Here is a 17875-nt window from a genome sequence, read left to right as displayed (position 1 = left end):
CCCATCATGGGGATTCGAACCACCGACCTTCTGATTAGCAAGTCCTAGGCTCTGTGGTTTAACCCACAGCACCACCCACGCCCCTATGACTTAGGTAATTTTGCCCTTAAATGAGCACTGAATCGGATATCTCTCTCCCTGCTCCCCATCCTGACAGGAGCAGCGTGTGAAATTTGGCCCTCAGAGAAGCAAAGCTAAGTTGTGGAACTGACTGGAGTGGTGCAGATGCTTAAAACAATTCAGTTCAAAACAACAACACCCCACCTAAAAAGCGAGTGGGAACTTGCCTTCAAAATCTGCATTTCAACATACATCTCTAAAATCTGTCTCACAACGTTTCAGGATCAAATTATATGCTGGTTTCCAAGCTTGGTAAGACCCAGCCCTGTGGATTTACATTTTTCCAGCAGAGGAAATCATGAAAGTTCGTTTTCATGATAATTTAGCTAGCATCATGAAGAGCATATTGTCTTACAGAGGAACATAAGTAACCTATGGTGGCTGATGGGGTGGAAAGCAGGGAGCCCACCAGTAGGTGGAGCCAGAGCCCATGATAGGCAGAGCCTCGTAATTCTAATTTTGCTTCCACCCTCCTCCCTGTAGAGTTGCAGTAGCAACACCAGCATCAGATTTAGGGCGGTGCGGGCGCCAAGCTGAGGGGGTGCAAAATTTAGAAGATCCATAGTGGGAGAAGATCCATTTGGGGGCACCAAATTTTAATCTAGCACAGGGTGCCATATTGAGAAAGATTGGCAACACTGACGCTACAGAGGATGAAACTGACAGCCAGGGTCACACTCTGGACTAGTTGTAAAAAAGAAGAAGGACCAGCCTTCACTGTATAGCTCCCTCCTCTGAAGAAGACATCACCATCATTAAATGTCATTTATAAATTGCTTCCTATAAGGCATCTGAAAGCAATTTGCAATAACATACAGTAGGCCCGAAACTCACCCAGGGGTTATGTCCTGGGGGTCCACTCACAAAGGCAAAATTGCACGAAGTCAGTAAGACCCCCCCCCCCAAATCACTCATACATTTGTGCAACCATCCTTATCTGTCCAAAGGCACACTAAGCCTCACACAACCTTCCTAGAGGCTGGTAAGCAAGGCAGAGGGCTTTAAAAGCTCTTTCCGCACTGGGTTTTCCTGCTGCACAAAGAGTTTTAAAATCCTCCACCTCGCTTATCAGGCATAGCCCCCTCTGATGGGTTTCCCCCCAGCCTCCCGTCCTCTTTCTGTTTATTTCTTTATTTTTCTATGAAGTGCACAAGGCTGATATCATGTAAGTAAACAGCATACAAGTTTTGGGCCTGCTGTAAATAAAACAGTTACATATATTAAAAATCAGTTAAAACAACTGCATATAGAAATACCATGTTTAACGATAGCAGCGCATGCATAAAATCAACCTCTATCCAAGAAAGAAACATGAGGCAGAGATTTTACGAGGCTTGATGAAAGATGAGCATCTTCTGCAGGTGCTTGTCTGATATGCAGATAAGGTGCCTGTCTGATATGCAGTGGTGGGTAGTTCCGCAGGGTAGGTGAAGCCACACTAATGGCTCAATTCTGACAATGCAATAGGCGCACTTCATGATAGGATGGTGCCTGCAAAGTGCCCTGTCCTGTGGGATGCAGTGATCAGTTGGGTATGGAGGAGGTGAGGCGATTTACAACCTACATTGAGATGTGTGTAGACTTCACCCCCATTTTCTCTCAAGACAAATGGATGCCAACAACAAGGGGGGGGGAAGGGAGCAGAAAGAGGGAGGTACAAGGGTGAACAAAGGATAAGCACAAGCAAAATAAAACTAATGAGGATGGAGCAAAGAATTCCACTCTTAGCTGGAAGCAAGTATTTTTTTTAATTAAAAAAAAACATTTCAGGCACAACACATCATGAAGCCTCATTGAAATGCTCCCATTTATTTAGCAACAGGCTTCCATTCATTTTGGCAGAGCTGTGCACAGGAAAAACCCACAGTACATACTAGTAGAGCCCTTTGTCTTCAGATATGCTCTGAGCAGCGCAGGCATTGCATCTCAAAACACATTTTGATTCCTATTTACCTGTCTGTGAAGCAGATCTAGGGACTGGCCTCGTAGAGCGAACAGCGCTGCATTTAGCTTGAGCCAAGAGGTTGCATTCAAAGGCATCTGTGACAGGAAGTAGGGTGTTTGTTTGTTTGTTTGTTTGTTTGTTTGTTTGGGTGCTAGCTGGGATCTCAGAAATGTCAGGCCGAACATGCAACCCCACCCAGAAGATTTTCCTTGCTAGTAATGCGATCGATGCTACGTACGCAAGATTGTCCCTTTGGATTAACCTGAAATTGGGACCAGCTCTCCTGTAAAGGCCTGCACTCATACACATTTACTCTGACTAGACATACGTAGGATTTTGCTGCTGAGGATGAAGGCGGATGCAGCGTTCGAAGGATGAGCACCACAAGGATGGGCCATAGCTGAGAGGCAGACGGTCCCAAGTTTAAACTTCGGCATCTCCAGGTAGGATTCGGAGAGAGACCCCTGCCTGAAAACTTGAAGACCCACTGCCAGTCTGTGTAGACATTACTGAGCTACGTGAACCAATGGTCTGACTCACTGTAAGGCAACTTCCTACCAGGTTCTTCACTTACGGTGTGAACCTGATTTTGCAACTTGTGCTGCAGGAATACCTCACCAACAAACCGAATTGGCAAATCACGGCAAGGAGAACCGTGCATCAGATAAGCCTGCAAACCTTTTAATTTGCATTTTTAATTTGCATGTGTATCTGCTCATAGATACATTCATTCATTGCCTAATTACAACAAAATTGCAAGCATTTAAACACCGCTTGCAAGACTGCTGCAGTGGGTGTTGATGGTATCATTGGCGCTAACCAGTCAGAGCTCACCACACCCAGCTTCTCCCTGGTTCAGACAGGTCTCTTCAGAGCTTGCCACAGGACAGAAACAAATATGCCTGGGTTTAGATGGCAGTAACAGGACGTACAAGCTACCTCCACCACTCATAATATTATGTGCCTGCCTTTGCGCTAAGTATCTGCCTATGATGGTGCAATCGGATGGATTTCTGCAACTTTGGGAATCCCAAAGTAACTAGGCCTTCTTTTATGACCAGCTCACCATGCTAACAGAGGGCGTGATCCAGAAAGAAAAGAGGGCGCCCCAGATTTGCCTAAAACGTCACAGTGGGTACCTGGCTGCCCATGACGTTAGCCCAATGCAACGGGAGAACCCCACCCCTCTTTCCCAAGGGAACAGAAAACTTTAGCCCTGTTTGGCCTGGATAGGGGTGTGGAACCTTTGGTCCTCCAGAGGTTAACTACAACTCCCATCATCCCTGGCCTGGGGCTGATGGGAATGGTAGTCCAGATTCCTCATCTCAGGTCTGGATTAATTACCTACATGGCATGTGCTGAAAGAAGGGTGCCCACTGCTTTTGCCTCCCCTGGCATAAAAGGGGTAGGCCAAGTATACAAGGAGACCATTCATCGATGTTACGTGATGGAGGGTGCATGCAGAGTACCATTGACACCAGAGCAATGCTCATTTTAGAGCCATTTAATAAAGGAAAGAAGGTTGAGGTGAAAAAGAGGTCTAGCTTACACCGGCATGCAGCAAAGGACACAGGAACCACCTAAACACGACCAACAGCAAACTCACGAGACAATTGCGGGACATGCTTTCAAGAGAGAAAGAATGGAACAGAAGAAACTGATGCAGCAATGAAGAAATGGCCGTAAACGGACTGTGCCAAGCCCACAGCTGTTGTTTTCACCAATGATGCTATGAGTACCGTTTAGCAGGATTGTGACCGTTGTGAATATATAGTACAGAAAGGGGCCAGTTTTAAAATCAAATGTACATCTGGGTCTCTTGAGCTTCCGCACTCAGTCTGCATAAGAAGGGAAATGGAAAACAGTGGTTTAACCCTGCAATCCTGTGGTTCATGGGAAACATCTGAAGGAAGCCCTGTTTAGGGGAGCTTTTAATACTGGGTGAATCATTTTAATATTCAAGCCGCCCAGAGTGGCTGGGGAAACCCAGCCAGATGGGCAGGGTATAAATTTTTTTTTATTTTTATTATTATTAAATATCCCAATAGCCATCGGAAGCATTGCGTGTCTGAGAGGGAAGAGAGCGCGTCGAGTTGGCTTTCTCATTCTCTTCGTTTCAGCCTCCAATATGCCCTAACTGGAACTTGGCAGGCAGGTCAGACATATGCATAACAGGAAAGGATGATTAATTCTGAAACCCGAAAATGGGCTGATATGCTGACTCGAGAGTCCTTACAAACTCTCTCATATGTCATATGCCGGTGATGATGAAAGTATAGGCATTCCATGAAGGATAATCAAGGGACTGTCACCAAAATGGTCCATGCATCAAGTACCTTCGAAACCCAGAGGAGTTGGATCGCTTTTAATTTCATGCCTCTTGACTTTAACTGCAGGAACAAGGGGACCTGTGTGGAGTTTGCAGATAACAAGAATCGAAATATAGTTAGAGGTTCACCCGGCTCTCATGGCATGGAAAAGAACAGGATTTGCAGCAGAGGGCAATGGTTAGCTTATCTTAGCATACAACACAATCACAATGATTTTTAAAGTCAGCTTGTCGAGAGGTGGGGGGGAACATACTTGTGATTTGCAACAAAAGCACCAAAAACCTTGCTTTTTAAAATAATAACTGTGATTCTGAAGGAAAGCAGAGAGCCCCTCCTCCCAATAATGGACTTGTATTACCATTCCTAATACATATATGATGCCCACAGAGATGAGTTTGTGTTAAAGTGAAAACTATATGCACCTATCTGAGCATGATTACAAATCATTCTCTCTGATCATAGGTAACAACCCAGCAAGGGATAGCGTACACTGAATGTCTGCTATGGTTTTGAAAAGAACTCAAGTTGACAAATGTTACATTTCCCCACCGTAATATTATTTTTACCCACTCAGGTTTGTTCAGTGTTGATTTCACAAACACAGAACTACCATTTTCTGTCTTGAAATAACTCTATGGAAATCCATCCCAAAATAACATCTGATATGCTGCAATAACCAAAAAGCATTCCATAGTGAGAAGCAAAAGAACATAACCTTTGCCCCCCTTCATTATTATTATTATTATTATTATTATTATTATTATCATTAATCTCCCACCCACCCCCTTTGAAACACAGTTATAAGTCGGCATAGAGACTCAGGAGACAGCCAATCAGTGCTGAGCAAAGCCCTATTCTGAAAGGAGGGTCACTTCATGATTGACACAAAAGCTGACCAATCAGCAGTGTTCACATTCACTTTCTGCTCCAAACCAGAAAAGGGGTTCCTCCCCCGCAAAGAGCTCAGTCCAGGTGAGACAATAGCCCTTCTCTCAGAAGCACAGTTGAGTACATTTCTGCACCAGGCAGGCTTTGAAATTATGCCTGTCTGGTTGCACCCAGAGACTGAACCGTTCTGGCTTGCTTCGCATCCTAGTGGTGCAACTCCATAGCGCACAATGTTTGGAGGGGGTCGTGCACCTGACCCTTTCTACTCTTTGCCTTGCAGAGCACACCACAGGTTCAGGCTTGCAAGGGTTTCCAAGCGCCGCCACATTTGCACCAACGTCGGCAGAGGAAGGAAGGCGGCAAAGTGTTAATGGGACTGTACCTTTGGTTAGAGCAGATGTGTTAGTTGTGGTGCTGATGGAGGAAGCTAGGGAAAAGCGGCGGGTTACATCTCTCTCTTTAGATTCTGGATCTGGGAGGACAGATAGAGTCAGGTCAAGGAAGGGTTAGAAGTGAGCAAGCGAGCAAGCAAACGAGGAGGAAGGAGGAGAACAACAACAACAACAACTGGGAGAAGGCTGGAGAAAGGTATCTTGTTTCCATGGAAAACTGCAGCAAACTGTATCACAGTTCTGTTCAGGGCTTGTTGTATTAAAACATGCATTGTCTACGTGGCCAACGAGTCCCTGGGGGTTCTAACCTGGTTTGCCATGGAGGGATGCAGGAGGTCATCAATGGCCTATTAATGACCAGATACAGAATGACAAAGTGGTAACTTGCCACCGTTTGCTTGTGGTCATTTGGTAAACTGATCAGCTGCCCTGCCAAATGTTGCAACTCTTTCGTTTCCTGAGATTTCTAATGAGGTGCTAAAGTGGCTGGGTGTGTAAATTCCTATCCACTAGGCAGGATAACAGAAACGACCGTTTTCTCACGCAATTACTGGCACGCACTGTGTGTACAGAGGTGAATGAATCTGTCCGTTTTGGTTTCTTTCCTTTTCTAATTTTTCCATCCTTCAGTTTGCGCCATTTCCTCATAATTTTCCAGTAAAAAAGAAAAAGTCCAAACAAAACTCTGAGTGCAGTTTTGTGTGCATTTATCCTAACATATACATTTTCGTTTGCAACTTTGTCTTGATATTCGCAGTTTTGCAAGCATCGTTCCTGAATACAAGGCTTTTATACACACACTGGGTCATATTCAACTGAATATTTCAACAGGTGGGAGCAAGCGGAATGACTTGTCCCTCTCCTAGCCCTGCACGTGCCCTAAACACCCTCCCCAAATCTGTTCCAGAGGGTTGGGAGAACCCTGCATGGCGGGGGGGGGGAGGCATCAGAGGGACGGGAGAACTCCCCTAGGAAGAAAGGCGGCAGCGATCATGACTTTTCAGTTTAGAGAAAAGGCGAGGAAGAGGTGACATGATAGTATGAAATTACGCCTGGCGTGGAGAAAGTAGATAGAGGAAAAGGTTTTCTGCCTCTCTCAAAACACTAGAACTCGTAGACATCCACATTGAAAGATTTAGGGCAGATTTTTAAAAGTACTTCTTCGCCCAGCGCACAGTCATGCTTTGAAATTCGCTCTTACAAGAGGCAGTGATGACCATCAACTTGGATGGTTTTTGTTATGTACTGAGTTGAATAGGATCCAAAATGCAGCAGTCTGATTGGTCCTAGAACAATAGGATTCAGAATGCAGCAGTCTGATTGGTCCACAGGAGCCACCCAATCCAGCTCCAGGTGGAAGTGAATCCGCAACCTGATTGGCCTACAGGAGAATCCCAGAATTAGCCAATCACTGTGTAAATAATGTATATAAAGCAGATAGTCTGGGCGAACTTCCATTCCTCCTCACCACTATGAGCTGACTAAAGAGCATGAAATCCACTCTCGACTCCGAGTATATTTTAGTTTTTAAAAAGGATTAGTCAAATTCATGGAGGAGGAAAGGGCTTTCATAGCAAGTAGCCATGATGGCTCTGCTTTGCTTCCCCAGTTGGAGGCAGCAATGCTTCCAAATACCAGTTTCTGGAAATCACAGGAAGGGAGAGGGCCGTTGTGCTTATGTTCTGCTTTGCTGGTTTCCGACAGACATCTGGTTGGCTACTGTGAGAATAGGATGCTGGAGAGTTGCATTTCAGTCCATGTAGAGCAGGGAAGGGGAATCTGAGGTTCTCCAGATGTTTCGTTGGAGTCCCCATTCCAATCCGCATGGTCAGTGGATCATGGGAGTTGTAGCCCAACAACATCTGGGCCATTTGGGTAAATGGTTCCAGGTTTCATCCAATGCCAAGTCATTAAGAGGTCACTGAATCCCGAATTCCTCTCATTTTTCACAACCGGAACCAGGAGCGCTCACAATGATCCGGAGCTCTGTTTTACACATACAACCATCTCCGAACTCTGATATGGCCCTTGCTTTGCAATCGAAGTGAGCTGGATTCATCTCTCAGAATAACTGACCATGTAAACAAGTGCTAGGAGTAGCAATCACGGTAAAAGATTACTTCTGAAAACAGTCAGCACTTGTGCCATCTGCATAGGCACGGTCAATTTGAAAGGAGATCACAGCAGGCAGAACTTTGTGTTAAACATGAGTGAAGCCCTATTAAATACATGAAGATGAGCACGACAGCCAAGATGATACATGTTGTAACACAGCTGCATGCAGGTTTCAAAATTTGCCAGCGGGAATGTTTGCTTTCTGGCCTTTCAAAGCTGATGAAGCACAAACTAACAAGAGAATCGGATGCAATGCAATTGCAGGCGATCCTGTTACCACCAGTGCATCTTCAAACATCTAAAGTTTCTAAACAAGCCATTTTCTCATGAGCGTTGAGATACTATCAAATTTTATGCTGTAACACACTGAGCTGTGAGTTTGGAAATCTAGCAGGCGCAGAAGCCTGTACTGAAAACTCTAATGATTTATTTGTGCATGCATGTGTGAGAGAGAAAATGAACGTCTTAAAGCAGTAAGCCTGCAAAATCAGTTCTGAGCAGGATCTTTAGAGATCAGCAAAAGCAGGCCTACCTACACTACAGGTCTGTATCAGTTTCATGCCAGTTTAGTTGTTGTGGTTTCCCAGAAGCTTGGGAAGAGCAATCCTGGACGTGGTTTAGATGATACAAAGGCATCTCTCCATTCAGCCCAGCTGATCTCTGCTGGTGAAGGACCTATTGTGTCACTGAAATGTCAGCCTCTATGGCCTTTTGTCCTACTTTACAGTTCTTGGTTTGAAGGGCTGGCCAATCCAGTCCAGTTTAAAGGTAAAGACCCTAAAGAGGGGGAGCAATGGTGCCTTGAAATTGCTCATCAATAGTTAGTACCCGGACAGCAGATGGAGCAGGCACTCAGTTCAGCTGGTGACAACCTTCCCCAGGCTGAAAGGTATTTTATTGCTGTCTAAATGACAGGTCGCCTGATCACAGCCTTGTCCATAGACGCTCCATGAAAAAGCTGATCAACTGCAGGATTTGTGCAGCACGGCAAATGAACATCTTCGCAGTACCACCGCGAGGATTCATATTTACTGGCAACTTAAAAAGAGTTATTGTGCCAGCCCAGTATCTATGCAAGATCTTGAATACACTCCACATGCATGTTTATACCTAGTGGTCTGGATTTAGTATCTGTTTGGAATGTTGGAAAGGCTAAATAGAAATTGGCTCAGGGTTTATTACAGGCCTTTGGCAAGAGAGAGTTCTGAAAATAAAATATGTAGGCCAAGTTATTTCTGTCTCCCCTCCATCCTCCTTCACTGAGCCCTGCGTTTATCTACTGTCCAGTGAGCTCCCAGCACCAACCCACCATGTTTTGCCTCCCAAGGTAACTACGCTGGACAAAGTTCCACAGAGTGAGTAGCATCACCCATTATCTTGGGTAGCATCCTGCACTACCACCAGTGAAGCACTGAAGCATCTGAGCTGCAAACTTTGCCTAGCACAGGAGATCCCTTGCTTAGATCTCTCAATGCCTTTTTAGCCACACGTTTATTTCTCCACTCTGGAATTTATTTTCACGAAAAGCCAGCTAAAAGTGTCCTAAGTCTGCCTTCAACAGCCTGGTGCTTTTCAGATGTTGCTGGACCACAACTCACATTGGCCTCAGCCGGCACACCTCTAAATAAATCCATTTTGATCAGAGGTCTGAGAGAGGAGGTTAATTCTCTCCCTACCCCCTGTGACTTTTTTTGTGACTGAAATCAACCCCTATCCCACCCAAAAAGCTGTTAATAGCCACATATAAGAGGAAGGCAAATGTCCATGTTGTGCCTGCCTGTCTCTGTCCCCTCCTGTTGGAATTATTATTATTATTATTATTATTATTATTATTATTAATTTATACCCCACCCATCTGGCTGGGTTTTCCAGCCACTCCAGGCAGCTTCCAACAAAAGATTAAAAATACATTAAAACATCTGTCATTAAAAACTTCCCTAAACAGGGCTGTCTTCAGATGTCTTCTAAACATCAGATAGTTGTTTATTTCCTTGACATCTGATGGGAGGGCGTTCCACAGGGCGGCCGCCACTACCGAGAAGGCCCTCTTATGGTGCTCTTAAGTCTTAAATGGTGTTCTTAAGGCTTTTTTAAAAAAAGTATGTTGGGAGATCTGATCCTGCATCTCCCATGAGATGGACCCTAAGTTGTGTACCTCATACAATGCCACACAATTGTACCTTGCAATGCCACCATGGAGGCTGGGCCATCACTTTTAGGGCAAAATGATGGGTTAGATTAGCTAGGTAGCTGGGAGACGGAGGGAGGGTCTTATTCTGGATCAGCCCCCCCTGCATATTTGTGATTTGCATCGGGGGGGGGGACGATGATGACTCTCTCATTTGCATCAATGTGAGCTTCCTCTCCATATACAAACTAGAGGTACAGGGAGTCCAATACAGACTAGGAACACAGGAAGCTATCTTCATACTGACCAAGACCGTTCCTAGAAGTTGGGTGGAGATTCCTACACTTCAGGGGGTTGGACTAGATGCTCCTCAGGATCCCTTCCAACTCCACAATTCTAAGATTCTGTGGTCCACCTGGGCTCAGGATTGTCCATCCTGATTGGCAGTGATGTTCCAGACTTTCAGACAGGGGTTTTCCCTGGAGATGCCAGGAATTGAACCTAGGGAACTTCTGCATCTAAATCCGAAGCTCTGCCACTGAGCTAGGCCCTTTCCATAGAGCTCCACTACCCCCATGCCAGAGTTCCAATCTGGATTGGTGCTTTAGGGTACACAGCTAATATAACATACGGTACGGCTTGCAAGTGGATCTAATACAAAAGCTCTAGTCTTGACTCATATAGCAGTTGCTCCAGTTTTTTCTGCACCGTTTCTAGAACATCTCCAGGACATAAGAACAGCCCTGCTGGACCCAGAATCCTGTTCTCACAGTGGTCCACCAGGTGCCTGTGGGAAGCTCATAGGTAGGACCTGACTTGAACACAATAACACTCCGCCCGCGATTTCCAGCTATAGGTATTCAAAGGCTCTGACAGTGAAGGTGGAACATGACTATCGTGGCTCACAGTCACGGGTGGATGTTGGGATATAGTTCCATTCCACCTTAAAAGGAACAAGCATGACTGTTGTGTGTCACGTGCCTGTTTACTTCCAGCACAGGCTTGCTGGGACCTTCCGTTTGTATATTGCTTTTGCTCTATTGCTGTGTGCTTGAACACGAAGGGAAGCAGACATGTTTTTCCCTTTGTTCCTGAACTATGCTGAATAAACGCCTGTAAATAATGCTTACACATGTCTCTGTCCGCCACTTCCGTTGTGAAGATTTATTCACTCTGCTGATAAAGCGTGCTCAAGTTTCTGAAGGCTTCTGAAGCTACGAGTCGCTGATTGATGCTGTTCCGAGGGAGACCGGAGTTCGCCCAGCTGCCGGCTGGGGGCTGGAGCCAGCTGGGGGCTTGCCTGAAGCCCCCGTCTCCCCAGCAGCATCCCAACAGGCCTTACACCTCCTAAATTCATCTAATCATCTTTTCAAACCATCCAAGTCGGTGACCATCACTACCTCTTGAGGGAGCAAATTCCATAGATTAACTTCACACTTTGTAAAGAAGCACTTCCGTTGGACAGCTCTAGGCTATAGTGTTATGAGAGACAAAGGAAAACTTTTTTTCTATTCATTCCCCCCCCCCCATGCACGGTTTCCTAGAACTCTACTGTGTCTCCTCTTACTTCCCCCCCCCCCTTAACTAAAAAAGTCCCCAAAAGTTGTAATGTTTCCTCATAGGGGAGACGCTCCAGCCCCTCCATCGTTTCGGTTGCTCTTTCCAGCTCTTAAAAAAAGGAGGGAATTCGTTTAAAAGCTTGGGTTGCTGCTCCTCTTAACAGGCGTTTAACAGCAGCCTGACAACAGAAATTGAGAAGGCGAAGTTATTGTGTATGTCTGAGGCAGGTGAGTAAAACCAGGGAGTGCCCCCAGATTTGGCAATCCTTCGTAATATGATGCCCTGAGCGAGGCCAAAAATTGGCACCCCCAAATAAAGATAAAGGTAAAGGGACCCCTGACCATTAGGTCCAGTCGTGGCCGACTCTGGGGTTGCGGCGCTCATCTCGCTTTACTGGCCGAGGGAGCTGGTGTACAGCTTCTGGGTCATGTGGCCAGCATGACTAAGCCGCTTCTGGAGAAACCAGAGCAGCACACGGAACTGCTGTTTACCTTCCTGCTGGAGTGGTACCTATTTATCTACTTGCACTTTGACGTGCTTTCGAACTGCTAGGTTGGCAGGAGCAGGGACCGAGCAACGGGAGCTCACCCCGTCGTGGGGATTCGAACCGCTGACCTTCTGATCGGCAAGCCCTAGGCTCTGTGGTTTAACTCACAGCGCCACCTGCAAAATGGATCGTCTCAATTTTGGATCTTCTCAGTTTTGCATCCCCTCGGCTCAGGGCCCTGTGAGGGGGGAACCACCTGCACCATCCTAAATCCAGAGCTGGTACCTTTGAAAAACACCACCAAGAAGAAAACACTAAGGCTGTGTACACACCCCTGTTCTCTCTGAATCCAGAGTGTTCCCATTGCTTTGAAGCCACAATCCACACCTATCCTGTAGTTCCTTGAGAAATATTGCGTTTTGATGCATTTCCCTGCCAACTAGCTTCAATCCGATTTGGAGACGTAAGCCCTATGAAGACATCCGCACCCCTTCTCCACCCACTGGTGGTACAGACAGAAAAGTGGGCAATTTGGGGGGGGGGAAGCATCCTGCCAGACCGATTTGTGCAACAGCATGCAAATGCAGTTTGAAACGCAGCGTGGGGAAATGGCCTCACTGTGTTTTAAGCAGGTCATGTGAACACAGCCCGGGTGAAGCTAGGGGATGGGTACGACGGACGAGGACATTATGATGGGATGCGGTCACCCTTGCGGGGTGCGATGGATGACGTTATGGGATGGACACCGTGCTCAGGAGACGTGTGGCTGGCGATCAAGCGCTGCGAGTGGCGGTGGTTTTACCTTTGGGTGGAGCTCTGCGGTTGGAAAGACCTTGCAATGTGAACCGCTTTCTAGCAAGAGCTGAGCGCTCAAGATTAAGGCTGGTGGAATAATCAGCTAGGAGAAAGAGGCAGAGGGAAGAGAGAGGTGAGGCAGGGCAGAGGGGTCAGCCTTGCAGCTTGTGGAGAGAGCAAAGTTAAGAGCTTGTGGAAGGGGGGGGGCGAAAGGGGGAGGTGATTAAAAATTTGGAACGCTTGGCCAGCCGTGAGCTTGCGCAGCAAGTGACTAGCTGGGAAGGTGGCTGTGGAAACAAGGAAGCAAACTAGCTGAGCCAAACATCCTTCTTGTTATGCAAGGGATAGATTTGACTAGCTAGGTTTCACCTGGGAGCAAAATGGAGAAGGCGGGAGGTGCTTTGTGGGGAGGGAGGGAACACACAGTTCCAAAAGGAAGACAAGTCGGCAGGAAAGTAAGTGAAAAGCGAACAGTTAAAAAAAGACCCCAAAAAACCTAGTGTCCACAAAACACTCAAGGCTGCTCACAGAATTATGGACCATTGAGTAGAACCCTTTAAAGCATCAAGGCCACATTCCCTTGCTGGCAACCATCCAGGGTGGGCGGAGCCAGAACCAAAAGTGGGTGGAGCAATGGGTGTGGCTCTTACCTTTGTGCAGTAGACCACGCTAAAGCCAGAGGTTTCTGCAAATTCTCACACCTCTCCATCCTCCAACCAGGCAAGCAACAGGCATAGTCACAGTTACTTGAGGAGGGCACTTGAGGAGTAGGGTTGGTGAGGGTTGTAGCCTAGGGGGAGAATCTTTAGGGCCTGAGATTCCCCATTCCCAATGCAGGGATTGTTCTGAAATAGGGCTTCCAGTGTAACAATATGAGCTGCATGTATGAAGGTGAAAACCCTCCTTCATGATGCGCTCACCAGCAGCCATGCCCAAGCAAAGCCGTCTCTTTGCAAGTGCCCCTGGCGCAGCAAATCCTCCCAAAATATTATTTATTTTTACAAATGTTTGAGTGACTTTTCACAATGCTACTTACAAAAAATAATATCGTGCTGAAAGAAAAAATCACGGGGAAAACTCAGTACCAAAAAAAAGAAGAATCTGTCAACTGAAATCAAGATAAATATCTATAAATCTGTATAACCAGTGTCCATGTTGTACGCTTCTGCATACGAAAAGGTTGAAGAAGAAGAAGAAGAGTTTGGACTTGATATCCTGCCTTTCACTCCCCTTAAGGAGTCTCAAAGCGGCTAACAATCTCCTTTCCCTTCCTCCCCCAGAACAAATACTCTGTGAGGTGAGTGAGGCTGAGAGACTTCAGAGAAGTGTGACTAGCCCAAGGTCACCCAGCAGCTGCATGTGGAGGAGCGGGGAAGCGAACCCGGTTCACCAGATTATGAGTCTACCACTCTTAACCACTACACCATGCTGGTGTTAGCATTTCACTCCTCCCATTGCAAGGATCACCTGATTCTTGTTTATTTTCTGTTCCGTGAGAAGGGAAGCTAGTCTGTGTGACTTCTGTCTCTGGTACTATTGTACTTTTTCTTTCTGCTCTGTCTTGCGACGAGATGGGATGTCTGTATGAGGGCTGCTCCTCTCATACGTGTTTGTTATGTTCTTTAATCTGTAATTAGTAGAAATAAAGTAGGTATGCCCAGATACCTCCTCATCTCCGTCTGCGCTGCTTTTACTCTGCTATACCGGGTGCTCACAAGAGAGCAGCTGTGAGTCCCAGAACACCAGGACCCCTTCTCAGGAATGCTGCGTAGCTGGCTGGGTTTCCCTAGCCACTCTGGGAGGCTTCCAACAAATATTAAAATGCAGTGGTCTGTTAAACATTAAAAGCTTCCCTAAACAGGGCTGCCTTCAGATGTCTTCTAAAAGTCTGGTAGTTTTTCTTCTCTTTGACATCTGGTGGGTGTTCCATTAGCTGGCTCCCTTTGGGAGGCTGGTTGCCTTTGACTGCTGGCAAAAGAAGATCAAGGATCTGCTCTGGCTAACCTGACTTGCTCATACATTTGAGACACGGGGTTTCCTGGGTCGTAGTGGGGATCCTCTCCCCTCCCCGAGAAATGCTTTCTACCTTGAAATCTGAAATGGCGTTGCCAGCAGCAGGGTCAATGACGCGGCACAGGAGCAGCATCAACAGACAACAACGGCAATGAAGGGACAGAACAGGAATGAGGAACCTGTGCTCTTCCCTCCGTCCCCCAGATGTTGAACTCTGGCTTTCATCCTGGCTGGGGCTGATGAGAGATGGAAGGGCCACAGGTTCTGCATTCCAGGGGGGAAAGTGGGGTCCATTGAAGGTGTCTTGCCCAAGCCCCCCCCCCCCATATCCTGGAGTCAGCACTGCCTGGCAATACTATCTTGGGGAGCCATAAAGCAACTATAACCAAAACGCCATGGCCCCTCCTTGTTTTTCTGCAAGAGATGAGTCATCTAGGTTAGCTCATGCCAGAGTGCCATCGTTTGCACACTAATTTACCCCCCTTTTTTTTAAAGAAACATATTGCTTTTCCTTATGACACACCTGTGAACTAGGTTCAAGCTTTTCACGACTTTTTGCAGAATTTCAGCCACAAAATGACTGAGGATCCCTGACATGAACATGAAATTAAATCCCAATTCAGCCAGCAGAGGGTGCACCAAACTATTGGACGGTTGGTTTGAAAAATAACGTTAACACTGAGGAGCAGCTCTCCTGCTATTCAAATGGTCTGGAATCTGCTACTTGGCAAGACTGACCAAACCTCAAACGGCTGAAACTGCTAGCTTACTAAATGCATAATGTGTAGCCTCATATTTTTGAAAAATCCTAAGGTAACAGCACTCTTGCTCTCCAAATCTACAGAATGCTTCAGATGAATGGAATTGCAGTACATGTTTTTCACTGGAGAATGAATGAAGAATTCACACGACCACACGGTGAGTGGTTTGCCTTGTGCCCTCTCCCCGCATAACAGCATTTGCAAAACAAGTTGCTGTAAACTAGAGAAATGTTTGCCTGATATAAACTTTCCACCATGCAAATGAGCTGCCAGTTGAATTCAGATTCTGCTCCCTTGGCACCTCCAGCTAAAAGGATGCTCAGCTAGCTTCAGAAGTCCTCTATCTGAGGTCCTGAGGAACCACTGCTAGTCAGGGGAGACAACAGTGGCTGAGATAATACAGAGCACCAGTCGATTGACTTGCTGTCAAAGCTTTGTATGGCCCCTGTGTCAAAATCGTAACCATTCAGGGAGTAGCTTTAGCTCAGTAGCAGAGCACAGAAGGCCACAGGTTTGATCCTCAGCAACTCCAGTTAAAAAGCGCCTTGAGTGGGAAAGCCTGCCTGCATACAATGTGACATGAAAGTCCAGCACTATGTGCCCAAGCCATCGCTTGATTTTGCACTCATCACTTGATGTTCCAAGTGATAGAAGTCCCAAGCATCATGCAATCAAGTGATAAAAGATGAAAGGATGTCCTGTCCATTCTTGTGTGAAGTGGCCCAGCACTTTGCATAACAGCCAAGGCAAGTTCAGTAAGGGCTCATTCACACTTCTTGTCCTGCAGCTTCCCCCTTCCCCCAAGAGCAATCGGCAATTCAAGTTTTCTTTGGATTGATGCTTGCTCTGATTTAGCACCAAAGAGTGGGTTTCCCCTGGGAAAGGAGCGGGTCAAGTGGAAAATCACTTGAACCCGTGCTTTCTAGGCATGGGACAAGCAGAAGTGAGGGCGAGCCCTGTGTTGTCATTCAAATGTGTTTACAGAAATCCCTGTGTGTGTTGTGCCTGAAAAGTGTGGATCAGGACCAGAAGGCACTCTGCAGTTCATGCAGGTCACTTTGAAGCCCCAATTTCTGCCTCTTGTCAAACTGCTGGTGTGGGAAAGGAGAAATTTGCAGAGGGAAACGGCATGCGCGCCATCTCCTCTAGGCTTCTTCCTTAGAGTTCTTCCGTCTCAGCACTGCCTACCTCTTTTTTGTCTGGCGTTGGGGCTGATGTTCCTGTCCCGGTTGTTGGACATTTCCAGGCTTGAGAGCTCAGATTTGTTCTCGCACAAACTCATGGATTTCCTGCCGTACCTTTAGAGACAAAAGAAATGCAACAAGCGTTGTTAAAATAGGCACTAAAAGGGCATCAATGTGCAATGGTGCATTGAGGCGATTTCTAGACTTTGGACTTCATGCTCTTATAGGGAGGGTCCTTTCCAGAGCACCGTGTGTCTGTTATTCCACTTGCTTCAACATGCCCTGTTACATCTGGGGGCCCTCCTGCCCAGGTCCTCTGCCCTAAAGCCCAGCCCTCGTGGCACCATCAGAGATGGTCCTCTTGTTGCAGTTTCCCCATCTCACCATGAATGTCACCCCAGTTAAAAACCTTCCTGTCAGAGTGAGCTTTGGACTGTAAAAATGTACAATGAGAGATGGAAGATAATTTGCTGGGCATATAATGAGCATGGTAATATAAACAAGCGCAGCAAACCAGGCTCAGTCATCTGTGGACCAAACAACTAGATAAGAAACCATTCACAAAATTAGCAGATTGCACTAGCGGATGGGGAAGAAATTTGGGTTTGGTTCAGATTTTAATGCAAACTTCCCTAAGTCCCATTTTCTTGATACAGTACACAAACTGGAATGAAGCTATCCTCTGAAATTTGCACCTCTCCAAATCTCGCAATGCAAAACTTATCCAACCAATAATGTGTACAAAAAAGCATATATTAGAGGAAAGTGTGACTTTAAAAATGCACATATAAATGAAAATGACATACCCAAATGCATTAAATAAGGGAGATTGCTTGCAAAAATGTGAAGTCAAGGAGATACATGCATGAAAATGCTGAAAATTTTTCATGAGAATTGTTTTTCTTAAGTTGTTAAGTAGGTTTGCCATACGTCGAATCAGCAAAATGTCAGGGGAAATGCCAATGTACGGCAGGGAAAAACCGGATGGGAAAAGCAGCGGAAACAGCTCAAAAAGCTGTTAGGGTTAGGTTTCCTTTAAAAAGCTCAACAACTTTGCAGGTGTCAGGAATTTTACTTTTTGAAATATGGCAACTCGATTGTTAACTGATGTGCCAAACTGAACTTAAATCTGGAGAAACGAGAGAAACTGAAATTGG

The 17875-nt window shown here is 46.2% G+C and overlaps 1 protein-coding gene and 1 long non-coding RNA gene across 13 annotated transcripts in view; one reads left to right on the top strand and one right to left on the bottom strand.

The window, feature by feature from the left end:
- Window positions 1-17875, bottom strand: part of MCF2L2 (MCF.2 cell line derived transforming sequence-like 2) — a 212803-nt gene that overhangs the window by 10448 nt on the left and 184480 nt on the right. For 6 of the 11 annotated variants that reach the window (XM_081007785.1, XM_081007788.1, XM_081007789.1 and 3 more), the window contains exons 26-30: window positions 16723-16832; window positions 12768-12863; window positions 5666-5755; window positions 4402-4473; window positions 2074-2160 (exon numbers count right to left, since the gene is read on the bottom strand). In XM_081007785.1, the coding sequence (XP_080863911.1) occupies window positions 2074-2160; window positions 4402-4473; window positions 5666-5755; window positions 12768-12863; window positions 16723-16832 (455 nt within the window). The remainder of the gene's footprint in view (window positions 1-2073; window positions 2161-4401; window positions 4474-5665; window positions 5756-12767; window positions 12864-16722; window positions 16833-17875) is intronic. The other 5 variants (XM_081007794.1, XM_081007791.1, XM_081007795.1 and 2 more) reach the window with 5 other exon arrangements.
- The window catches only part of LOC308478534, a 69425-nt gene that overhangs the window by 33621 nt on the left and 17929 nt on the right, over window positions 1-17875 (top strand). Inside the window, exon 2 of one of the 2 annotated variants that reach the window (XR_013987115.1) lies at window positions 15618-15691. This is a non-coding gene — a long non-coding RNA (uncharacterized lncRNA). Of the gene's footprint in view, window positions 1-94; window positions 1869-15617; window positions 15692-17875 lie in introns of those variants that run through there. The other variant, XR_013987116.1, reaches the window with a different exon arrangement.

This window comes from Podarcis pityusensis, assembly GCF_964106645.2.
Source record: "Podarcis pityusensis genome assembly, chromosome: 5".
In the NCBI taxonomy this organism is placed as follows: Eukaryota; Metazoa; Chordata; class Lepidosauria; order Squamata; family Lacertidae; genus Podarcis; species Podarcis pityusensis.
The sequence above is the reverse complement of the archived record's forward strand: the minus strand, read 5'-3'. Positions and strand labels throughout refer to the sequence as shown.